Consider the following 27629-nt stretch of genomic DNA (forward strand, 5'->3'; position numbering starts at 1 on the left):
TCACTACCCTCAGTCTCTTTGCTAAATTCATTTTCCAAAGGAACAAAGTTCTGGGGACCTACATCGAAGTGGTTAAGGTTCAGCATTCTCACTACATATGAATATACATTCAATGGTAAGACTATTGACTATTGAATGTGATGTGAAACATTCACATCTCCTAAATCTAGTTTGGCCCAGGTTTTATGTTGGCCCCTGCTTCATTGTTCTCCTTCTTCCAGCACAAAAGGATAACTGAACACAGTAAAATGCATGTGAGAGACAAGACCACGTTTTCTATCTCTTTTCCATTGGTAAAAATTTTAAGTATTTTTCAGCAGCTTACTAAATTTTAAATTTATACACAAAGATTCTCCTATGCAATCTCAATAATCTTGTAACCTTTAAAAATTATATATATGATTTCCCTGGACAGGAAAATATAAAAATTACACCTGACTTCCATGGCACAGAGTACTTCAAAGTGATGTCCAAAGGTGATCACACACGTCATATATTCATTTCAATCATTTTTCAATTCTGCCTTCTTTTCGTGTTGATAAGAGTTCCATTTCCAAACATTCCTTTTGGTCATGCACTAGTGAGTTTTGGAACAGACAGCAACTTTTTGTAAAGTATGATTCATTTAATTCTGTTGGTAGTAGTAATTCTTTGCATCTTGACAGCTGTCTTTCCACCAGATTTCATCCTGTGAGAGTAAAATCCTCAAAATGCTACCATTCAAATTCTTCAAAATTTAAGATTTTAGATATTACAGATTTTATGCATTACAGTGCTACTTTAGAGTCAAATAACTATGAAGCTTCTGAAATGAAGTAATCACCTAAGAAAACTAGTGAAACTGAAGAAATCAGATATTAAAAGTAAATATTTATAGATGCCTGACACCAAAAGGTGTTGCTATTGTTGTTTTGTTCCTGATGCTGATGTTATATTGAGTTAGCACAGAGGAGAAAAATAATATCCCAGGCTGTGTTGGTAATGTTTTCATGTCTAAAGCCATTGAAATGAAGTGAAAAATTTCCTGATAATTGTGTTCACTCACAAATTTTAAAAGACCAAAATCTCTTCTTGAAAAAAACGCAGCTATTTTTTTTTCCAATTCTTTTTTAGGAAGCACATACTATTACTACAAATTAGCTATATCTAGACAGTAATACTTAACTAAAATCTGAAGCACAACTCCTCATATAAAAAACAATAAATAAAGAAAACCAAGAAATAAGAAAACTATACATTCTAGTACATGTGTAGCCTCACTGAAGCTATTCCCTGGGTAGATGCAAAACCTCTTCGCTAACAACATTCTGCAGAGTTAGTGGTAGAGGGGTAAGAAGTATTATATCTGTTCTTCCAATATGTTCACAGTCCAGTCCTGACTGGAAATCTTATGCATCCTGTCTTCAATTTTGTCCTTAGTAGACTTAAGCTCAAAGTGTTGTAAATAGATAAAAAACAAAACAAAGCAAAACAAAACAATAAAACCTTGTAAGAAAGACACTTTACTTCACATCTTTGTCTTTTCCCCTAAACCTACATCCAATTTCCTAGATTCTCCCAGATGGCAGATTGCATTATTCAGTGACACACAGGACTCTCTGAAACTCAAGGCTCCTTTAGAGTAAAGCATTAGGGTCTGTGAGTGGTGATGTTGACAGTCCTCAAATACAACTGCTTGAAGAACAACTGAAGTCAAAATGTAGAGCAAGAACTCAGAAAAAAAGATATGACTGTGAGAGCAAACTAGTTTATAATGCCGTTCTCCTCCATTTGCTGACTAGCTTTGAACTAGGAACAAATAAATAGTGGAAAGACCAAGAAAAGAACAACTTGATAGTTTGTATTAATACCTACTATTCCCTTCTGATATTTAAAAAAAAACAAAAACAAAAACAAAACTTATGTTCTAACAACTGTATTTGGGACAGTCAATAAACATGTCCTTTTTAATAGTTAAATGGGATGGAGTAGACATAGGTAGTTTTAGAAGTCCCAAAAAAGGACCACAGATAACGAAGGAAACTTAGGGGACAATGGGAGATCATTGTAAGTAAATAAACTGCTCAAAAAGCCATCAGAACTAGGCAGCCTTGCTTCATTAGTGGAGCCTTGCGAATTGCCTCAGGTCATTGAGTGGGGGATGGGATTTAGGCCTGCAGTGATATTCAGACCAAGGGCAAGAGTTTGAGGACCACCCTTCTGTGGATTTGAAGCTGCGACTCCCAGAAAGGAAGAGGGGGCTTTTCCAACTCCCATTCCCCTTGGATGATAAAACTAGCCCACCAGATCTTCTGGGCAGAGCTTCCATGCCTACTCTCTTGCATCTCTCACAAGCGTCCTATCCTAACAAATCTATTTCTTGCCTATCACTTTATCTCTCACTGAATTCCTTCTGCGTGGAGACATGAAAAACCTGAACCTCAGTGAGTCCAGACACGGGGTGAGTGACTCTAATTTAAAACCATGGGTTTATGTCCCAGTCTGGGTTTAGGCTGGGTTTGAGTACCGGCACATGGGTTCAAGTCCCAATCTGTGTTCCAGCTAAGTTCAGGCCGTTAATGCTGTCAGTTTCAGTTTTTAGCAGTTTTACTGGGATTTGTTTTAGGGAGGAAGAAGAGGCTGCACCCTTCTCTCACCCAGGCTATGGTACTTCTTTATGCTTTTTTGAGATTAAAATATTTCTTGTTTCTGAAAAGTAACTTTCTATCCTTAGAATTCACCCTGATTTATCCTAAACACCTAAATCTAAAGACATATTTACCAAGTTCACAAAAATTAAAGTAATTAAATCAGTGTGGGGAGGGATTCCCTTTGACAGAGTTGGAAGCCAGGAGAGAGAAAGGGAGAAAGAGAAAGAACTGGAAAGAGAAATAGAGACAGAGACAGAGAGATACAGAGAGAGTCATTTAAAGCCCAAAATTAAATCAAGTGAATTCAGATTTCTCTCTGAAGATTTAAGGAAAGGATAATATACCTTCAGATATCTATCTATTTTGTACTAGGCTAATCTCTAAATATAGAATGTTATAAGGGAAAAAAATGCTGTATCAGATTTTTCTTCAAAATACTCAAAAGATTTAAACAGTTATGGTTAAAGTGACAAAGAACCTAGACTTTGCCTTCAGACGTCCCTGGGCTCAATCATTATGGTTCCATCACTGACTAAATGACTAGCTGAAGTAAGTCTCTTAACTAAGCTGTAGGTTACTCATTGATACATCATATAGAAAAAATAGATTAAATGTGGTAATATCTTAACATATAAGTGCTGTCTAATTATCCTCTGTTAGTATTTGTTATTTTATTCATTAATAAAGTATATAAATTAAAGACCTTTCGGTCCCTTCATTTCAAAGAATCATTTCCCCTTCAACACCTCTGTTTTATTTTACAAATCAGTAGAAATTTAATGGATAGAAAATGTTCAGCAGACCACATTTCAAAAAACAATTCTTAGAACATGTTGTTTTAAAAACAGGAATATAAAAGAAACTGATTTTTATAGGAAGGGAATTACTTTCTCTGTGATTAAAAAGGCTGGACTTTGATATAATTAAAGAGATTCTCTCACATACCCTAAGTGTAAATACATAAAGGAATTTTTATTTTTTCAGATGCAACATGAAAACTTTGAGCAGAAACATAAAGTTTTTTCTTTTTTTTTTTGCCTTTGCTAGGGCCGCTCTCGAGGCATATGGAGGTTCCCAGGGTAGGGGTCAAATTGGAGCTGTAGCTGCTGGCCTGGCCTTCACCAGAGCCACAATACCACAGGATATAAGCCATGTCTACAACCTACACCACATCTCATGGCAATGCCAGATTCTTAACCCACTGAGCAAGTCCAGGGATCGAACCCACAACCTCATGGTTCCTAGTCGGATTCGTTAACCACTGAGTCACAACGGGAACTCCCTAAAGTCGAATCGGAGCTATAGTTGCCAGCCTACGCCAGAGCCACAGCAACGCGGGATCCGAGCCGCGTCTGTGACCTACACCACAGCTCACAGCAACACCGGATCCTTAACCCACTGAGCAAGGGCAGGGATTGACCCCACAACCTAGGCAGATTCGTTAATCACTGCACCACGACAGGAACTCCAGTATTCTTAATCTTTACCAACACTTTTTTGGACAGGCAACTACCTTTATCAAATAAGATTTCATTTATATGGTTCAACTTAGATCAGGGAAAACATGATTTTTAAAAATTATATATTTTGTGTTAAGAAGGATTACAAAAGAAAAATAATATATATGGTAAAAAGAAATTCTCAAACCCTGGAAAGGAATCTACAGAGAGAACCTTCAGGCATGGATTGCATCACAGAGGTTATTCCAACTTGAGTGGTCACAGAATTTCAAATTCACAGAAAACTTACTTGCATTTCAAAAAAAAAAAAATACCTTTAAGTTTTACATTAATTTCCATAATTGAATGGTAACGAAAAGTAGCATATATTAAGTATGCATAAGTGTCAGGTGTTTTAAAGCTGTTATCTGTTAATCTTAACAACAGGACTTCCAGATTGGTTATTTTTCCAATTCAAATGAAACAGATTATCATAAAGGATTTTCAACAGTTCATTCAAGGTCACATAACTTGTAATGTGGAAGACTAAGATTCAAATCCAGTTAGATCAACCTCTATTTCAGGTCAGTTTTCCCAAAAGTAAAGCCTAAATGGAGCCTTCTTTGGAAACTCTTTTATCTCCACAAGTGAGAAGAAAACATGATAGGACAAAAACGTTCAGCAAAGAAGTGGTCCTACCAGAAGAGTAGCTCTACTTGGTCCCAAGGGAAGCTCTGGAGCATGAACTACAGAGACAGACCCATGTGGTTGTTGACTGTATAAACTCGGGATAAGGTACCGGGGACAATGGAGACAATAGGAGACGATTGAGGGAGAGGGTGTATAGTATACAGGATGGAAGAGGAAGCCTAATTAGTTGTGGGTGAGGGGTGGTGATATGGGACAGAAAATCCTTAAATCATAGGGATAAAGAGAAGAACCCTATTGGGGAGGTGTTGCTAAAAATATTGGATGAATAAAATCAGGATTAGGCCAAAAATCTCATTAAAGATTAATTTTTTGTTACTTTTTGGGTTATTTCTTAGCTACTGGTAGCAAAAAAACAACTGTTACCACAAAAAACAATCAACAGAGGGGACACTTCTAGTGAAGAAAATCTGGCCAGACACCAGCAGAAAATCCACTACAGCCTCTAAAACCCATTACAATATGTTATTTTTTCATATGAATATTCCACAAGATGGAATGTTGGGCACCGGACCAAACTGATATCCTCTCAATTCCCTGCAACATATTCTCTCTCTGTTATTTCCCTTGCCAGCTGCATTTTAATTCTCTCCTTATCTTATGGAGATAGGAACTTAATTTTGAAAAATTTCCAGTCAACCTGATTCTCCACCCTGACACAGGCAAGACTGTACAGTTATTATATAACTTTATACAAAGCTGAAGATGTAGCATGCATGTATGTGTATGAATGTGTATCTGTATGTGCATGTGTGTGTGCATGTAGTGTGTGCTCAAAGCAAGATTTGTGTCACTTATTTGCGAACCCAATAAAACATCCTTCGCATATTTGAAAATTATATAAAGTATACTTGTAACTAGTGATAATACATTAGTTATATATAAATTCTTAAGGTAGAATTTGCTTGAGGTCTTCAAGTCAAATGAAATTTATTTGTGTGACAATTTTAATTCAAATTTATATGACTAGAAGAAAGGTTTTTTTTTTTTTTTTTAAATATGGAAGAACGGCAAATGGCCCATATATTTTCTACTAACTTTTACAATTCTTCTTAGCTACAACTTTGAATGTTATTGTTATGATTTTATTAATCTTAGTGCTTTATACATAGTTGTTTTCTTCCTAAGATTTATTTTCCTAGACAATTTTTTTCCTGAATACTTCTTAGTGTTGAAATTCATAGAAAATTCATTTAGTTCTGTGATAAATTCTAAAACTCTCTCCTCTCTATTCCCAGAGGTAGGGGGAACTTTACTCTTCTGTTTGGATATCTGGTCTCCCTTACTTCCATAAAAGTCAATTTCTCATGCATCTGGGCCCCTAAGCACTTAACATTATTCCCTAATATGTATAGGTTCTTAGTAAGTATTAGTTGATTTAATTTACATACCCTAATTTACTATTAAACCAAACAATTGACAAGTTATTATCTTGTTGGTTGCCAAAAGTGTCATTTATTGCTCAGGATTCCTGGTTTCAGGAGACTCACCTCTCCTTCAGGAAGAGAATAAGTTAGGGAACACATGGTCTCCCCAGCATAACTATCCATTTCTTTTCTCTAAACTCACACACCGTGGCTACTGAGCAGAGCATATGATTCCATAATCTACTCCAGAAAAAAAAACAAAACAAAGAAAAACAAATGAAACAAACAAACAAAAAAACCCTGGCAACCAAGACTCTGGGTTAACTTCTAAGAATTTATGATAGGCTGCCTGGCTCTAGTTTCTCCTCAGAAATCTGGGAAACAGCAAGTGATTGACCTCTCAGCTTCCTTTATGAATAAACAGTAGGGCTCAAATCAGCAGAAAATCTTAATGACAGTGATTGTTCACTACAACTTTTGGCTTGTTGCTAATAGTCTAGTCACTCAATTCTTTGGAATTCCTGACCCAAAGTCATATGAAAACTCAGTATTTACATTCAAATCCTAAAGAGCCTGAGCCTGTCCCAACCTTCCCTTGGTTTTGTGAAATGGGCTTTTCCAGAGTTGCCCACTTCAACAAACTGTTCTCATCTGAGGGGCTTATGCCAACAGCATTGCTCTCCCCAACACCTGTAGGGAGAATTAGTTTCATGTAGCATTGCTGTATTGTCATAATCTCAATCTCCTCATCCTTGAAACTCTCCAGGAAAAACAAACAAACAAACAAACAACAACAACAAAAAAACCCTCACAATCATTAACCACAGAATTAGGCTAATAATTTCTTATATAAGATCATAAATTCAGTTGGTTTCACCATGCCTTACCACTCCCCATAAAGTGAAATTCATAGTTATCCAGCTGAAAATGGGGCTAGAGAGAGGTAGGGGCATGATCCCAGTCTGAATTTCCCCTAAATACCATAGCATACCTTCCTTATTCCTCTACCTGCTCTGCTCTCCCGAGATACAGAGGCTATGGTTTGCTTCACGTGGCTCAGCAATATGGGCAAACTCACTTATTCTGCATCCATTCTTCTCATGTTACTATGCACTCAGTTTCACTGTGAATGAGGAATAAGGGACTCATCATCACCAACTCTTTATCTCCCTCTCTCTGCCAGTCTGTCTCCTAGATCCCTTTTTATAGCCAGAACAAAACAAACCCCTCCCCCCCAAACAACAGAAAGTCACCGCCTGTGCTAAGTAGAGAATTTCTCTCCCACTAATTCAATCTCCTCTTCAACAAACTCTGCTTCACTACCAGGGGTGCACCATGGGCATCTGTTTATGGTCACTGTGCTCAGTACTCATCTTTAAAACATTGTATTTACCAAAGGTCTGGGGGTTTTGATGCATTGTTTGTTTTCCTCAGATGTGCTTCTTATCACAAAACGCCGCCAGGGAATCCTGACTATACAGGCAGAATGTGCTAAACTTGTACATACCAAACACTAAATCAGCTCCATTCTTACTTTGTCCTCCACTTAGCATTCTGTCTGGCAAGTCTTATTTTCCCAGCCTATCACCCTTTCACCACTTCTTTGGGATAAACACTTTCTACATTCAGTGTCTGAAAGGTTACTGGTAGACAAAAGCTGGTGATTTCCTGAAAGAACAATTTACACATTTCTACGAGAATTGAGCCTTTGCTTAGGATAGATGGGGTACATCGACTGATCTTTCATGGTACAATTAAAGCTTTGGAATCAAGAGTCTAGAGTCCAGATCTTGGCCCTGCCACTTACTGTAGCTGTAAGGGATGATGGATAGAGAGAAGTCACAGAAAAAACTCTATTTTTTGTGTGCTATACAGATCCTGATCATATTAAAAATTATGATTTCAATTCTTTAAAGAGACATTCAAAACAGAAATATCATTTAAAAGTGGGTATTGATAAATTTATATCTGAAAGTGCTTTAAAACATAGTTGTTGGCCTGGGACAAATCTCATCCATTTCTTTCTCTTATTTGCTACATTGATTATAAAAATAAACTAAAACATTACCAATGATTACTACAGAATCATGACTAATTATCCTATGACTCTGTAGACTTTCTTACATGTTTAGATGCTTCCAGCTCAGACATGATCAAAACTTTTGTGAATGTGAAACCAGGCAAAAATGATTTCACTTTGGTTAACCAGCAGGACAACAAATGCATTATTAATTTATCTCCAAGAGAATCTTGTAATATTAGCTGGTCTCTATCATTTGAAATAAAAATTAATGTCTCAGATGGCTATAAATTACCACCTACTTTGTTAAAATAATCATAATAAAGAAAAAGAGAGACTAAGAATAAAAACATGCCAGAAAGGATAAAATATTAGAATCAGAATGTAAAAGATCAATTGACAAGAAAAGCTATTTTATCACCTATAAATTAATACTAAATTTTTCTTAGTAAGAGTTAGAAAGAGACCAAGTAAGAACCCAAAGTCGTTATGACTTCTTTAAGATTCATATTTCTGTTAAAAATAATTTGGACATTTGAAATGAAAAAATTATTCATTTACAATTTTTCAAAAAGCTTTACATTAGGTAAATTATGATCAAATTCTGTTGATGTTTTTTGAAAGACTGATGCTGTATTTTTATTTGATTTGTTCCCCTGTTTTGGTCACACTATTAAATAACTGCATCACATTTGATAAGTCACTTGACATCTAAGAGCCTCAATTTATACATTTCATAAAATTAAAGTCTGCAGTAGAAAGTAAAAACCCACTGAGAACTGAAATGTTATGATTCTAAGACGGTTCTTAAAGTTTATACTTCCAATATTTGGCCACTACACCCTTCTGGTTTCTCAGCCTGTATCCACTACTGTATTGTTCAGTCCCTGTGGAGATATGTAGCCCCTTTACTTCTCCTTTGCTTCCAGCACTATCTGGGCTTCACCCTCTTGCCTGGTTAGCCTAGTATCCAAGATTCACTATTTCAGTCACTCTGTTTCCATAACCACAGCACCCCTCTTCCCATTGGCCAAAGCTATATACACATTTTTTTTTCAACCTTCTTTTTTTTCCCCTTGAAGAAAAATTCCTTGTAAGCGGGAGACTTTGAGAAAATGGCAACCCCTGGTACTTTAAGATCCAAATATAAATGTGTGGATGCCTGTTGAATATTATCACAGTGTGATTTGTTAGTTAACCTAAAGCACAGACATAATTTACTGAAAAAATATCATCATTTACCTTAAAATTTAAAAATCATCTATATCATCTTCTTTTCACCTACAAAAAAGGTACAAAGAAAACCACAGAGGCAAAGAGTAAAACACATATTTAAGTACTTGTTAAGTGTCAACCACTGTATGAAGCCCTAAAATACATGTTAATCTTACCTTGAAAGTGGTCACCTTCAGAACAGATGTACTAGGTTCAAGGCTCTACCATCTATTGATTATTATTTCATTGTTGGTAAATGTCTTGGAGTCACATAAAATAATTAATTACAAATACCCCTATCTTGAAGCTCAAACTATTTCCTATTTTGGTTCCCATCTCTTAGCCAAAACCCCACTGATATAAGCTTTTATCTTACCTATAAATAAAAACAGTAAACTCCATACAGAAAACTTACCATCATCTATTTTTTTGTTTGTTTCTTTGTTTTGCATTTATTTTAATTTCTAGTGAGAGATATCCAATGTCTACTTCATTGTACTCAGAAAAGAAAAGCTTATTTTGGAGTAATGGAAATCATTTACCTAGCAGAGAATTTGAGAAGCAGTCGGAAGGGAAGACAAAGTAAATAAGACAGAGCTTCCAATACCCATTTTCCCTTTGTCTCTTAGTAACAAAACCCTGATTTTTTACCTGACTATATCATCCCAAGAAGAAGACTGCAAGTTTCAGCCTTCCTATGTATAGCAAGTAAGAAATACTTATACGTGGAAGATGGTGGGCCTCTCTTCCATGCTATTGATCAAAAGGGTGAGTTGAGCTCTGGCAGCCCTCTTGGACCATGAAGGCTAGGGTCCAGAGAGCGGGAAGGAGCCTGGGTCCTGCTGACAGGGCCAGCTTGTCCATTAGGCTCTGTGTGCACGGTGCTTCAGGCCCATGACACTTTGGGGGACCCCATAAGCATTTTAAAACTTCTTTTAAATTTTTAAAAGTAAACTTTTAGGCTTAAGTATATATAATATTAATATATCACCTTCAAATCAACACAGTCACAAAACATTACATATATCTTTGATGCAGGGAAAGGTGCTTCAGGTTCAGGAAAGTTATAAAGCAGACCTGCTTCTGGCCATGAGAATCAACCAGTCTTGCATTTCCTCCTCTATGAATATTTTAGGGAAGAGAGAGATGAACTTCTATCTTATTTAAGGCACTGTTATTTGGAGTTTTCTGATATATACCAAGAAAGTGCATTGTGGCTGATTAAAGAGGTAAGGCCTATAGGCAGCTATTCATGACAACTTATGAAAAGCACACAAATAAATATGGGACCAAAATTATGTGTGACCAAACATGTCAAATGTTGCATACACATCACCTCCTTTAATCCCACCAGGCTAATAGCCTTGCTTCGTCTTCCAATAGGCATATTATGGTTGCATGTTTCTGTTCTACCCAAAATTCATATGTCAAACTCCTAATCCTTACTAGAATGGAATGAGGGGGTGAGGCCTTTGAGAGTAATGAGAGATCATAAGGGTAGAGTCCTCATGATGATATTAGTGCTCTTAAAAGAAGACACACAAGACAATGATTCTTCTCATGTAAGGGTGCAATGAGAAGACCAAGAAGAGAGCTCTCGGTGGACACCAGATCTGCCAGCACCTTAATCTTGGACTTCCTAGTCTGTAGAACTGTGAAGAGTAAATATTTGTGGCTTAAGTCACTGAATCTATGCTATTTTGTTACAGGAGATAAAGCAGACTAAGACAAGGCAACTCTGCTTCATTAACACTCCAACTTTCTAGATCCCAAAGTTACTAAAGTCTTATGAAAGTGAAACTCAGCCCTGTCTCTGGGCCATCTACCTATCATTATCACAGTCTCCTCATCTATAAAAAGGAGTTATTACTAATTGCTACAGAGGATGATGTGGAAACATATGGGAATGTACAAAAATTTAAATTTACACACTAAAAAAATGACAGATACTCTTGTCTCCCTCACATAATGCCTATTTCCCGGCAAGACTGCCCTTGAAAACTATTTTAAATAAGAACACATATGGGAAATGGGTACATTATGAAATTTTCAGGTCTAATTCCACTAAGGAGGAAACCATACATCTAAAAATCAAACTGACAGCTCTGTGTCTCCAAATAAAGCCTATTTTCAAGGATAATTTCTCCAAAAAAATTGTCCAATAACTATGTGAACTAAATCGATAATTTCAAAAAAAAAAAAAAAAAAAAGGAGTTCCCATCCTGGTACAGCAGTTGACAAATCCGACTAGGAACCATGAGGTTGTGGGTTCGATCCCTGGCCTTGCTCAGTGGGTAAAGAATCGGGCATTGCCGTGAACTGTGGTGTAGGTCGCAGATGTGGCTCGGATCCCCAGCTGCTGTGGCTCTGGCGTAGGCTGGAAGCTACAGCTGTGATTAGACCCCTAGCCTGGGAACCTCCATATGCCTTGGAAGCAGCCCTAGAAAAGGCAAAAAGACAAAGCAAACAAACGAAACAAAACAAAACAAAAACTTCTCAGAAAAAAAAAAAAAAAAAAAAGAGTTCTTGTTCATGAGGTTGCAGGCTCAATTACTGGCCTCGATCAGTGGGGTTAAGGATCTGGCATTGCTGTGAGCTGTGGTGTAGGTGTCAGATGCGCCTCAGATCTGGCATTGCTGTAGCTCTGGCGTAGGCCTGTGACTACAGCTCCAATCAGACCCCTAGCCTTAGAACCTCCATATGCCCATGGAGGGGCAAAAGACAAGAAAAAAAAATTGATAATTTGTTTAAATTGTACACATACTATATAGTATATATTTACACATGCATACATACATGATCAAGAATATAGTAATATATCTATATAGTAATTATTTTGATATGAAATGAAGCCAAACTTTTTTAGACATCAGTTTTAAGATGAATGTGTCAGTTTATAAATAGGTTAAATCTAGAACAGATAACTGTACTATACTTCATACTTCACAGTGCCATCTTCTGACTACTAATGGAAGTGAAGTTCTAGTTTAACTTTCTAAGGAAAATCTGGCTGCCATTCTTCATCTTTTATTATGATGTCAGCTTTCAATATAGGCTGAGTTCAAATAATGAGTTTGTTGCTTTTCAAATCTCTAAAACAAAGGTGATACTGCTCACGACATGGGGATTTTGTGAGGGCTTGCTTACAAACAGAGCATACAGCTACTATGCACCAGACCCTTTTGTTCATGCACAGATATACTTGAACGGCCCATGTCTGGTTTTCACAATAGCCTCCATGTGTTTCTCTACATCTTCTTTTTTCTGAGTCTCTCCCCAAATACCTAACACAACAAATTTTAATGTTAACTTTCACTCTAGAAGACCCTGACCTTGAGGCTACGACTATCAAATCGTGGGCTCAAATTTTACCTCCTTTAGTAATTTTATAATTTTAGATATATTAACTTTTCTAATCCTTAAAGTCCTAATCTATAAAGTACTTTAATGAGGTATAAAAATGCATTAAATACAGTAAAGTAAAGAAATAATGTGGTACAATTCTTACACATAGAAAAAAAAAATCCTTTAACTAATGTCATAATTTAAAAAATCAAATTATAAGTCCAAGCAGTAACTATAGCTCCCTTGGATCACACAGCTGCAATCAGAATGCAGGTCAGTCTGATTCCTACCATTTGTTTCTAAACTCCACAGTTGAAACTTGGGAGCCATCTGGAGCCAAATGGTAGGACACCATAGATCCCTGACAGACTTTAAAAGACAGCCTCCACGTATAAAGATAATACTGCACAAATACATGACTAATTTTCTTTCACAATAAAAATAAACATTATTTTAGTTAGAACATTAAAGAAAGGATCTTCAGTCATATTTAATTGTGAGCTTAGAGGAAACCTGAGAGGAAGTTACATTTTTCTGTCCTCTCACTGTGTAAATCAGAAGGGACAAACGAGGCTGATGCAGAATTGGGGCCGCACCACTGTTCTAAGTGGCACACTAGGAGGTGCTGGAGCACAGTGATTAAGAACAAGGGCTAAAGGCACGATTTGGCATTGGACTTGAGAGGCCACCACCTACCACTTTATAACCTCGGGTGAGTAATCTAACCCCTGTAGGTCTTAATCCCCACAAGTATAAAAAGGAGATAACATCAGCAACCACCTCATAAGAAGTCTATTGTGAGGATTAACCCATTTTAAGACATTAAACATATATTCTTTTCTCATATTTTACATCATAGTCTAGTGCAAGAGACTAGGCATCGTTCCTTGTACTATAAATAGTACGACCTCATTGCTTATCCACTCTAAATGTAATAGTTTGCATCTACCAACCCCAAACTCTCCGTCCATCCCCAATTCCTCCCCCTCCCCACTGGCAACCACAAGCAGTCTGTTTTCTATGTCTGTAAATCTGTTTCTTTTTTGTAGGTAGACTCATAACATGAGAAAAATAATGTTTGTATGTATGTATGTATTTGTTGGGGGGGATGACTGGGTCACTATGATGTAGAGCAGAAATTGGCACAGCTCTGTAAGTCAACCATACTCTAATTAAAATAAAAAAGAAAACACAAATATAGAACTATCATATGACCAAGCTATCCCACTCCTGGGCATACATCTGGAGAAAATCATAATTCAAAAAGATACATACAACCCTATGTTCATTGCAGCATTATTTACAATAGCTAAGACATAGAAACAACCTAAATGTCCATCAAGAGAGGAATGGATAAAAAATATGTGGTACATATATACAATGGAATTTTACTCAGCTATGAAAAAGAATGAAATAATGCCATTTGCAGCAACATAGATGGACCTAGAGATTTATCATATTAAGTGAAGTAAGTCAGGCAGAGAAAGACAAATATCATGATATCACTTATATGTGGAATCCAATAAAAAATAACACAAAAGAACTTTTTTGTAGGACAGAAACATAATCAAAGATTTTGAGATCCAGTTCAGGGTTACCAAAGGGGAAACTGAGGGGGGAGGGATAAATTGGGAGGGTGGGGTTGGCACATGCATACTACTATATATAGGATAGATAACTAGCAGAGACCTACTGCGTAACACAGGGAGGTCTACTCAATAGTCTATAATAATCTATGTGGGAAAAAAAGAATACATATATGTATACGTATAACTGATTCACTTTGCTGTAAGCTAAAAGTTAATACTACATTGTAAATCAACTATACTCCAATAAATTTTTAATTAAGAAAAGATATAGAAGTGTTGGATTTTGTTTATTATCCTATCATTGTTTGAGTCCTTTATTACTCCGGAGGTGAACAAAGGCAAATATGGTTGACACAGCTGCACATTGTTAATACAGAAGATTAATCACAACAAAATCTGTTTTTGTTTGTTTGTTTTTTGTCTTTTGTCTTTTTAGGGCCGCACCCGTGGCATATGCAGGTTCCCAGGATGGGGGTCTAATTGGAGCTGCAGCTGCTGACCTACACCAGAGCCACAGCAACACAGGATCCGAGCCGAGGCTGCAATCTACACCACAGCTCATGGCAACGCTGGATCCTTAACCCACTGAGCGAGGGCAGGGATTGAACTCGTAACCTCATGGTTCCTAGTTGGATTCATTTCTGCTGCACCAGGATGGTAACTCCAAAAATCTGTTTTTCCACATCAGTCAAAACCAACTGCTACTAATTAATGAAGGGGGAGAAGGGAGATCAAAACTTTCATTTTTACCATGCTAAACATTACTCTTCCCTGGTCTAAAAACTCAAAGGCCCTACCTAAAGTAGGAAAACAAGCAGTGATATAGCTTCATGCACATATCTTAGTTTTCACTACCACTTTATAACCTGAAGTGAAGAATGTAAAGGAGGAGGTGGATTAAGTTTCCATTCTTTTCAGTGTTATCTACGAGATTTTACCTTGCTGTCAAGTGCTTTTTAAATAGAGTATGCCCCTGATAAATCCATGTCATATAGCTTTATATCATTTAATTTATTTGAGCATTTTTCTCAGCCCTTTGCTGAAATGCACAGGAGGCGTAGACTTATTTTCATGTAACTTGACTGATAAATGCAGCTCCATATGTGACAAGATACCTATTCCATTTATTTATATATATGGGAAAATAGGTGTGATTTTTACTAAAGCACCACCATTTTTCCATCCTCCTGACTTCGGCTGCAATGTCCATGTTAAGCAAGTCTCCAAGATCCAAGTGTTCTAGGCTCTACCGTTTCAAACATAGAAGTAGCAGTTTCCAAGCTTCCATGTACATACACAGCATCCGAATTCCATATTAAAATAAAAATTTCCTGGTTTCTCCCACACAAAATCTAATTCATCAATGTTTGGGACAAGGATGTCACCTTTTATTTTATTTTATGTTTTGCCTTTTTATGGCCACACCTGCAGCATATGGCGGTTCCCAGATTAGGGGTTGAATCACCACTACAATTGCTGGCCTACACCACAGCCAAAGCAATGCCAGATCTGAGCTGTGTCTGCAACCTACACTACGGCTCATGACAATGCCGGATCTTTAACCCACTAAGCGAGGCCAGGGATTGAACCTGCATCCTCGTGGATGCTATTCAGATTCATTTCCACTGAGCCACAACAGGAACTCTTCCTGATGTAGCATTTTAAATAAACGCCCCAGGAAATTCTGATTTATGTACACTGAGAAATGTACTTTGAAAAATACTGATCTGAGGACATACATGTTTTCTACATAGAAATACTGAAGTTAGCTTGCAATTCTGTATTTAAAGTACAAGCTTCGATTTATCTGGCTTAAAACTAATGAATTTTTTTTTGGCTGGCTGCTTTAAGAGCATTTTTAATATAGCCTGTCCCACCTGATTCTAACATGTAGCTATTTGCCAAGATAGTTTAGTTTCAGTATTTTTATTTGTATTATAAATTATTTTTTCTTCAGTGTGATTTAAACAGAGATTAGATTTTACAAGCAGTGCTATAGTTTCATTCAGAAAATGATTCTCAGAAATGATGAGCCAGGATCTGACTATTTTCTAGCTGTGAAAATATGGGATTATTATTTAATGTGTCCAAAACTCCTCCCTCATGATAAAACATGTATAAGTACAATGTGTTGCAAGCGAGTGAGGGTTGAATGACAGAGTTATTAGCATCTAGCACATTTCCTGGACAATAATTAGTCCTCAACATTGCAAGCTGAATTTGTACCTTACATAGTATATAATGCCAATTGAAATAAAGACATACCTACAACCTACAAAAGCGATTCAATATCTTTTTTAATGTTTTTCTAAATTGTAGCGTCAGAGAAACAAAAACAAAAACAGTTTGCCCCCACTTTTATGTGAACTTCTTTTGTGCACAATGAGCTCACATTTCACTTTGTGACACATGAAGGAAAAAGCTACATGCTCTCAACAATATAAAGCTTACTCAACCATGTCTGCTTCTTGCCAACATGCCACTTCAATTTTTCATGCATTTCTTTGTTTCTTTTATAGGGTCCCCTCTCTCTTTCCTGACCAATACTAAGAACTTAAGTTTACTGCAAAGCCCAGCAATGAATGATTGCCCCCATTAGAAGAGAGAAAATTAAAAACAAAATAACAAAAATAGAGAGGGGGGATGGGGGAAGGGGAGGTTAGTGGACTTAGTGGTTGGGGACTTTACTTTCTACTTCTACTATCTCTGCCCATGTACACAGCATTCAGAGTGCCCTACTGTGCTAGGTTTCTTCTTTCCCTCTGCCACCCTAGTCCCTTCTTCTCCACCATTCTGTAGGGATCATGACCAACCTCACCCCACTGTGAAACAACTTAATTATAAAATCCAGAACTTGCAACTTCTCCAAAGGTTTGAGGGTATTTACGTTCTCTACTTTAAGATACAGCACTTTGGTCCTGTCATTTTTAGGTAAAATTGAAAAATATACCTTCTTTAAAGGCATTAACATGACATATTAATATAACGTCAATAATTATATTTAATGGTTGGCCAGGTAAGCAACACAATTAGAAACATAATTTGGAGCTTTCAGACGCAAAAACTCATACCAGACATTTTTTTCTACACCATTTTTCTTCAGGATGTTGCAAGTGTTTAAATCAGTGTTCCTTAACTGGAACTGGTTAGGATAAGACAGAATTAGCTTTCACACTGACCACAAATAATTCACGTGAGCTTGGAGGAAAAATTATCCATTCAGATTTTTTTTTTATCTGTAATAAAAAAGGATAATAAGGTTGGGCTCCAAAATCTCTTCACCAACACTTTTGTCTTACCTATGCTAATTAATAAGGACTGCTCTTTCTAAACTTCAAGTAAACTCTGGTTCAGTAAAAAATCTCTCTAATCCTTTCATTCACATAATGTAAGATTGACAATATACTGAGTTGTAGTTCTCTGTGCTAGACACTATTCTTTATGTACATTAGCTTATTCAACCATCTTCACAAATCTATGAGAGAGGCAATGTTACAACCTTTTTATTGATGAGAAAAATAAGCCTAGGAACTATTAATTGACATTTTTAATATCAGGTAGTAATTAAGGCTGACCGAAAATCTGTTTGATTCCATATTCTCTGGGTTTAACACATATGACAGCACAGACATGTCCTGTAACTCCTACCCCATTTATCTCAAGCTACTCACTGAGCAAGAGTTTCTAGATGCTCAGAGTTGTATTTTGAACAGAGTCTAAAGGGTAGGGAACTAGAAACCCTCATAACCCTTTTGATGACTAAACAAGAGGAACAGAAAGTCATATCCTCCATAGGGGATATGCGATGAAACCTGGCCCAGAATCTGCATTAACCTTTGCTGATACCTTAGCTCAGCTCAAAGGACTACTTTGGAAAGCAGCAAGTCATTGCATTCTTTTTGTTTCATTTTTCTTAAGAATCATTCACTGAGCTCAATTCTCTTCTCACCTTTCCCACTAAAAGAATCTTATCAAGAATAAACTACAATTTCATCATTTTGGCTGTGTCGGTTAAGAACTTTGAAACTCATTTAAGGAAACCATTTACTCTAATTTTTAATAAAATAATTAAATGTTTATTGCTTGAGGTGTCCAATGCAAAGTCAACCACTAAACTGTAATTTCTATGTACAATGATAGCTAATACATCTTAGGGTTTCCTGAAGGACTACAGGGTATAGCAATGTGCATGCATTGATACAGGACTTAAATGTACTTTCTTCAATTCTAGTGGCCCTTAAGGAACTTATTATCTTCCATATTATGAATGAGAAATTTAAATCTCGGAATGATTAAGAAACTTATATAAAGGCAGAGATTTTATAGTATGTATGTGCAGAATGAAATCTATGACCACCTGACTCTAAAAAATGCTATATAACTATAAATTGTCTAAAGACATCTGAACTACATGAAATGCAATTTCATCATACATTAAAGCTAGATATAAACATATTTAGGATCTAATCTTTATAAGGTAGTTCGGTATGCTACCCATTAAATAACACCATATATTGAAGTATAGATTTAATAGGTGTTGAGTATATAAGCAAATGTCTACTAAGAACTGAATTTATAGGAAAGATAAACTTTTCATTGATGTAAACTACATTTACATCAATGAAAAGATCCCCAAAGCATAAAAATATCACATTATAATAAAACTGAAAAATAAACAAGAACTATTATGGGTGTATCTCTTGCAAGATAAATTGTGTGCAAAGGTGAGAACTCATCAGTGCTTTGGGTTTTGAAAATTACCTTGAAATCTTATTTTAGGCCAACTCATTCTTCAAAAAAACAAAAACAAACAAAACAAAACAAACAATCAAAAAAACCCACAACTGAATACAGGTGAACAAACGGTATTGAATTCCTTATTACCATAACTCCCTTTTTGACTATAACCTGTTGTTCTATAATGGTTCTATGTGATCAGAAAGTTTTTAAAATTACTTTATACTTCACAATAGCTAATACAGTTCTGGATATAAGGTAGGCACCATATATATATATATATACACCAATGTGGCTTAATTACAGAAAATATGTCCTGGGAAGCGATCATGACATGAGAGAAGAGAAAGAGTACTGGAGAAAGCTCTGGGTTCCTGTTTTGATTTTCCTCTGTGATCTTAGACAAGACTCAGTCACTCTGGACCTCAGTTTTCTCACCTCTAAAATGAAGGGCTTTGGATGAGAATACAACATTGCATTCACAGCATGTTTCCCAATAACAGACTCTTTAAAGTACACTCAAAGAGATTAAAACACTCAAAAGCAGCACCAAACAAGTTAGACATAATTGCAATGCAATCACTACCTATGGTATAATGATATCTCCTAGTGTTTATGAAAGCATTCTCAGAGCACAGTGTTTATTTGGTTGAACTTTAGCTTGTGTCTGAATGGAATGGTTTATTATGAATTTTTTTTTATCCTATAATCATGAGGCAACATTTCTCAATGTCCCAGTAAACACGTGCCCTTTTCTGATGCAGCCTTGACATGATCTATATCTTTTACTTCTCCTTAGCAAATCATACCCTATGGTCTATGGTCTACTCAGTTGACATATATTGACACATATGCATACACATACAGTAATCTATGGCAAAAATACACACTTTTCATTTAATAGTCAGAATTTCACTCCACAAACACGAAGAGTTTATGACAAACTATGTGCAAACTAGTTGAGACTACATAATCTCTAAAGCTGTTTTAAAAACTGGCTTAGTATAAAAGCCCTTTTATGTGATGATTCTTAAAACATAGTAGTTGAACATTTTCTGTATCAGCAATCCTTAAACAGTGGTCAATAGGAGAAAAAAATCTCAATGTTACATTTTCTTCCCTTAATTTCTCTGAGTGCTTGTCCCTTTACAGCTTGCTAATGGATGATGGGATTGATTAACAAGTAGAAAATAAAATTGTAAAAACTTTTATATCAATCTTGCCTATGTAGTTTTAAAGTAACTTTTTATTCATTGATGCTTATGGCTTTGATTTGACATTACTATTTATGCACTATAAATGCAATTTAATTAATGTGTAGCTAACAAGTTAAATAGCTAATTATATACTTTTGTGCTAAAGCTATATGATAAAATTAGATATTATAATTTTTCATGGTGTTCTCCAAAGTGCATAGCACCATCCAGGCACTTGGCCACCAAAATATTTTTGAAAGGACCAGCATAGTTATCACATAATCCTCATTATTTCTCCTGCTCCCCCTCTTCTATTTCTTCTGGATGATGACTTTTAATTTTGTGTCATCCAATTGATTTGTATCCAAGTTTTCACTTATTCTGCTATGTCCAGATAAATAAAGATACAAAAAATTCATGAAAATAACAACCATTTAGTAATACTGAAACAGGCTAAACCTTTGTTAAGTACTTACTGTGTTCCAGGGGATATGGTAAACTCTTTTTTAAATGAACTCATTCAGACTTTACCACAGCTCCCTCAGACAGTTTAAATGAGTTTTTTTTTTTTTTCCTACATGAAAAAACTGGATAAAGAGGATAAAACCACCTAACATCACACAGCTAACAAGTGTTGCACAATATTACAGTTGATTACAAAATATCATTTCTCTCATTGCTATTGGAAAGCAGAAGTTATTTTTGGTATTCTTTAATTGATATCATTCACTCTTTCTTATATTCACACTTCAAACTTTGTTTAAAATCTCTGCTGTTAATATTTATCCAACTTTATCTTATACATACACACACACACACACACACACACACACATATATATATATATATAATTACTTCTGAAAGTGACTACATATTATAGGGCAATGCATTTATAACTAACATTATTTTATTACTTTGATGCCTTATGCAACAATTGACTTACTGCAGGTACACTTTTGATGTGTGATAATGAAAATATCAAAAACATTTCTGAATGTTATGAAAACAACTTCCAATGGATTTTTTTGTTTTCTAGAAAATAAAATTTAATTTTAAGCATTATTCATTTAATCAAGTTACTTAAATTACTTAGCCCTATTTATTAAAAATATTTTCCTCCAAGGTCAGTCACAAACAGGCATGCATACGCACATGTACACACACACACACACACACACCATGTGCTCTCCTGACACACATGGGAAAATATAATTTCATTACACCCATATACCCATCACTGATTTCAGTGATTTTTGCTTCTTGGGTAGAAGATCAAGTTCTCCCTTTCAATTACATGTACTTTGGTCTGGGGCAATTGTACAGCCAATTCATAAATGTCTGAGGTATCTCTTTCATTAGTCATAGGGAAAATTTAACACAAAGATACTCCACGAATCAGTCATTTTAAACACAGCCAATGGAAATAGACAACTAAAGCCCAGAACTGGAATTTAAAATTTTTTCTGTTACTATCATGTAGACATTTCTCTAATTCAATTACATAGAATGGTGCAGTTCTTAAAAAGAAATGTGTGCAGGGTCATGTAAAAGTGCCCAGGGCCTGTGGCGGGGGGGACACATATCACCTTGGATCCGTTTGGAAAATTAAAGTAAAACTCCTTCCAACATCATATTTATTTACTTAAAGATCAAATTTAGGGTGCTTATTGTGTTCTTATTGTGACTCTTGTCTTTCCTTTATCCTATTTATCAACTTGATTCTGAGGTTAGATTAAGGAACAGGGCAAATAGGCCTGGGGCATCTTCAATATATAGTACCATCTAAAAATAGATCCCAAAGTAATCATGTGGTGTGACTGCTCATCTGAGGGCCCAGGACAGACCTCTAAGATGACTCCTATTGGGAGGACTCTAACCAACCATCTGCTTAAAGTTCTTGCTTGATGGAAAACCACCAAAAGTCAGTAGACCTTCACTCCTCCCTGCCATGTTCTCTCCCCATTAAGTCACTTAAAACTTAATAATCCAAAGTTATCAAGAGTAGACTCACAGCATAAAGGAACAGAGGTTCAGCACACTAAAGTTCAAGCCTTCTCCAGCACTCCATGGGTCCCTTTTCACCAAGAACTTCTAAAGATTTTTTCACCCTACTATTCCTTTCAGTACCTATACTACATCTTTCTGAAGTGAATTGCTAGCTGCTTTGGAATAGCAATTTAATGCTTTTACAGAACAAAGTTATTTAAAAAGTAAAGTCATTCTACTCTGAAGATATTAAACCAACACATATGTTTGCTTTCTTTGACGGCATTTACATGTGTACAGGTTAAATGGGTTTCTGCATTAGCTACAATATTCATAACATTAACTCATTTTTTTGAATTTGTATGTACTTTCTAAACAGGAGAAACAATATGCCAGGAAATTAAACAGCTCTCTTTAACTCTATGGGCTTTACTAGTAAAACCGGGAACAGTTCTAGGCTATTGTTGAAGGTGAACATTTAGCTTTCTTTCAGGACAAATAAAGCAACCCTGATTGTGGGGCATGAATATTGTGCACTATGGTGAAAATTATGGAATGTTTGTGCTTCAACATGTAAAGCCCCTACAGAAAAGGTGGGGATGAGGAACAATCGAAGACTGACAGCTATTCAAAAATTCATATTTAAAAGGCAAAACTGTTTCAGAGTTTTCATCCTTGTGGTTAGAATACTATGCTATATTAACTATCTTTCTCTAATTGCAGCATTTGTTTTGTTTTACTTTAAAACAAGAACTGAATTTATACCTACTAGAAAGATAATAGCAAAGTATTAAAGAATGATCCCAAAAGAAAAAAATGTTGACGAAAATACATTTTTTTTTCAATGAAGAATCTCAGATCTGCATTATTTTTCTCACTTTGAAAAGACCTTAACAACAACAACAAAAACATGATAACACCCAAAGGCTATAGGAAAATCTAGCAACTGCCACCCTCTGCTAATGCATCCAACACAATTTAAGCATGTGAAATGGTTTTTGCTTCACAAATAGGACCACTGATTAAGAAACCAAGTTAACAGAAGTTTTTGGCTAGAAAGCCCACTGTCACAGGTGGCCATGGCTCAGCTACACAGTTTTTCTCAGCAGGACAATAAGCTCACCTCTACTAATGCAACTCTTCTTGCAAATTTGTTCATTTTAGGCTCTAACCCATATATTAACCAAATGCCTACAAAATCCTTAAATAATACAAAGAAAATAAACTTCTGTTAGAATCCACTGAAACCTAGGCTCTTCTTTGCAAAATGACATATAGATAGCACAAAATTGTCAAGTTTTCTCACTGTCATGAGGTACTTTAGGTACCAGCAAAATAAATTGTTATAGAGTAATCACAATAAGACATGTCACTGATTAGGAGAAGTTTCACATTTTAAAGGGCAGCATGCTCTTTCTGGTGAGTTGTCAAGAGAAAAAATTTAAAGAACACCTGTCACAGTTTTCACATGTAACCAACACTTCAGAAGTTTCATTTCTAAAGTAAACTAGGAATGACTAATTTAATTATGGTTGGAGAAAAGCATGTTGATTATTTTTTACAAATTTATCCTAATAAAAATTAACATTTTTATGAATGGAAAGATGATGGCTCTTCATTTTTGTATTATATAACCAACACTAAAACTTAGGAAACTAGAGAATATAGAGCTTTCTGAATCACTTAAATTACAGCATTTTAAAAAAGCAAATGTACTTTTGGAACACTAGCGATTCACTGTATTAAAATAATTGTGGGCAGGGCTTCCATTGTTTAAATATTTTATTATTTTCTGCATATGCTGGCAGACATCTACTTAAGTCCCATAAACTTTAAGGATTTCCTTTCTCCAGAAGAATCCATAAGTAATTATTAAACCACAACACAAGCATTCAGAGTAAATGCCAAAACACTTCAAAAAATGACTGTTATGCATGATTTATACCGAGATGTTTGGAGTTAGCTACAAATATTAAAATGGGCCCTGTAAGTGGAACAAGTTATTATAATACCAGGAAACAAAGTGATTTTAAAACCACCTGATTTTGTGAAGTCCAGTGACAAGCAATCCTTAAAGAAAATAAAGAACCCATATTCTATTTTAGTCCAGCAAAGTCATTTGGGTCTTGTTTGCAAGCAAAAACTAATCAAATAGTCCTCATGCTAAAAGGAAAGTTTGGTTACAGGAGCCTAAAAGAGAGCATGTTGATTAGGAATGGAATCAAGAATTTTGCTACTCTGATTTTTCACAGATAATGAGTTTCCTTCACACTTCTCAATTTAAGAATTAGATATAATCCTATTTCCCCTCTTCATTTTCAATCAGATGCACAATCAGATAATGTTTCCATTCACATAGAATTGAAAAGATCCTCATCCTGTGTGGGTCATTTTATTTTATAGTAGCCAAGGAAAAGAGGTTGCTGCCAATATGATGTTCAGGCCATGTAGAATAAAGGCTCAGTCCTGGGCAATGAAACAGTCCACCTTTGTGCTGCCCTTGAGGAAGAAGAATGCAAGCCCATCACCAACTTTGGGACTTGATCAACAGTGGGGAGTCACAAAACTCTATTCAATCACAGCATTTGAAACCTCCACTAAAAATAGCTCCTCTGTGCTGGGGCTGAAAGTCCCATCTATGGCCAGTGATGGAGTACACTACTTAATTGTTTCTGACTTGGGTCCTTGCATCAGCACTCTAGGAGTGTTTTCTAACTTTTAATCGCCTTGTGTGCTTTTTAATTAGACCTGTTCATTAGACAGAGAAAAGAAAAATGCCCACTTCTAAGCCTACTCAAGACGTTAAAATAGACCATTTCTCAAGTCTAGGAACTTTTGTGCAACGCTTATCATCTCCCAAGATTAATCTTTTTCTGTTTGTTTTGTTTTTTGGTTCTCTGTACCTTAAAATCAGACACACTTAGGGGAAGAGCTAAACTCTTTGGTTACTAAGGCAGCTCCGATGTAAAGACACTGCCTGGTGACAACACTCTCCTTGTCTAATTTCCTTTCTTTATTTTGGTCTGTTAACACATTTTATCTCTGATAGTAGGACTGCCTGAGGGAGACAAGTCTTTGGAAGGCAAAGGTACATGGTCCCCTCACTGGGGAGGAATACTGAGGATTTCTTTAAGGACTAGGATAACTAGAAAAGGGCTCCCCTCTCCCAGAGGATTTCAGAGTCCTTCTGAAACGGGAGAGGACTACAGAGAGACCCCCTAACTTAGGCGGGAGATATAAACAGCTTAAATATCTGTCCTTGGCCCCCGTAGGTGACCTACGGTGGGACCAATCTACCCGCAGCGCCCCTCAGCTCAGGTCACTCACGCTCCTGGACTCACCTGGTGCTGAGGACCAGAGCCGGCAGGAGAGGCAGCAAGTAGTGCGCTGGACTGAATTTCATGCTTGTCGCCTGCCGGGGTCCTCCTTTCCTCGTTGCTTTAGCTCTCCCTCTTCCTCCAGGTCCTGTCGCTCCTCGGTGCCCGGCTCTGTCCCCGCCAGCAATGAGCCCTCTCCAGCAGCGGACGGAAGGAAACCGACAAACGGACGGACGCCTCGCGAAGGCAGGCGCTGAGAGTGGGGAGTATCTTCGGGAGTGATGTCACCAGCGAGGCGAGCCCTACCCGGGATTGTTCAGCGCCGCTCCCGAGCCTGGAGGGCGCGTTGTCACTTGCACCGGAGGCGGCGCGGGGAAAGGGAGGGGGTTCCCAGCGATGGCCCCGCGCGCCCAGGTCAACGGGCTGCACACCGGCCTGGGGCTGATCTTTTATCCCCCTTTCTCCAGAGGATGGGGAGGGGGGCGCAGGGCGGGGGACAGGAGAGAAAGCTAATCTGCCACTAACTGAACTGGCTTGAGAGGCAAGAGGTGAGACAGAATTAACTGGGAAAGACTCGCAGAAGCTTAGAGTCACAGGCAGGTGTCCCTCACCTGATTAAACACTGTTTGAGAAAATGTTGCTCAAGAGATAGTGTTAAAACATTATTCTAATTAGACATGTACAATGATTTGTCTGATGCAGATAGAAGGACAGCAGGGGTGAGCAGCGTCCAGAAATGCACCCTGAGCTGGTACTGCCATTGCAAGCTTCTTAGTCCACAGATGAGGACTTATAAAGAGGTTTAGGGCCAGTTCAGAGGTCTAATGTTTCTGTGTTTTAAAGATTCCCAATCTTCCTCTAATTTCAATTTGTCTGTTTCTACCAGCAAATGGCAGTGAGGTTGGAGATGATGGCCCAGTTTCATTCACCTAAAGGGTTGCTTTTCTTCAGGTGAGGAAATGCAACTGAGAAAGTCATCAAAATACTAACAGTAATTAACTCAGAGTGGTGATATTGGAAGGTAGAAGATTTTATCTTTCATTGTGTTTTCTATGTTTTCTAAATGTTCTATAAGGGACATCTGATATTTAGTAAGCTTTATTTTGAGAAATTAATTAGAAAAATGAAATAATAGAAATCAAACCAAATACATTTTGCAAAAGTGATTCTGGAAAACAGAGCTAACTTCATCTTCTGAGGTGTTCAATTCTAAGACTTTTACAACATGGTATACATATTTTTTTTCATAGTTCAGCAGAATATCCTGGTGAAATATCTATGCAGCACTACTTTACACATTATTTCATTAGATTGTTACAAAAGCCAATCTAGAGAAACAGAAATTATCCCTATTACAGAGATGAGGAAACCGAAGACTGGATTTTTTTTTTTTCAACAAAGAACTGGGTTCTTCTAAATCTTAAGCAAACCCTACTGTTACAGAACATCATAACTAGCATAACTAACCCAGTGATTAATACAAAGTTGATGTTCAAATAGAGATTGACATGTACTTAAGATCCTAAAGGGCAAAAGTCAGGTAGTCTCCAGAAATTCCTATCCAGATGGTCTACCTCATATTCCAGTTGTTTCAAGGACAAGCCATTTACAGTAAAATTTAGATGAAATATCCCCTTTAGCGTCATCTTTGAAGATGTTAGTTGTGGGAAAAATACACTTGTTATAAAGTTTTATTTTAAAAAGGATACAAGTTTAAATGATTAACTGTCTAATTTGCTGATCTGTTTTTATTTCTAATGGGATTAACGTTAATTCACTCATACAGAACAGATATTGCTTTAAACCCCAGGCCAATAAAATAGATGAGTAATAACTTTTGCAAACTGCATACTGTCCTCTTGGGCCATACAAAGATCCACAACAGATATAACGAGACATATACAAATCAACTCACTTGTGATTTGTATGTCACAAAAAACAAACAAACTGCACAATACTTTCTTATAACAGAACTCTAACTCCAAAGAAAAATACATATTTTAGTCTGTTCCTGCCATAATTATCTACAATAGATTTCATGCTCACTTTGGATAGTGATTATTTGAGTTGTATGGTGAGG

At 36.5% G+C, this 27629-nt stretch overlaps 1 protein-coding gene across 1 annotated transcript in view; it reads right to left on the reverse strand.

Annotated features, from left to right (window-relative positions):
* The window catches only part of LUZP2 (leucine zipper protein 2), a 533060-nt gene extending 507062 nt beyond the window's left edge, over positions 1-25998 (reverse strand). The window contains exon 1 of the mRNA XM_003122913.6: positions 25574-25998. Within this exon, the coding sequence (XP_003122961.6) occupies positions 25574-25635 (62 nt within the window). The 5' untranslated portion in view covers positions 25636-25998. The remainder of the gene's footprint in view (positions 1-25573) is intronic.

The sequence above is a fragment of the Sus scrofa genome, chromosome 2 (assembly GCF_000003025.6).
Source record: "Sus scrofa isolate TJ Tabasco breed Duroc chromosome 2, Sscrofa11.1, whole genome shotgun sequence".
In the NCBI taxonomy this organism is placed as follows: Eukaryota; Metazoa; Chordata; class Mammalia; order Artiodactyla; family Suidae; genus Sus; species Sus scrofa.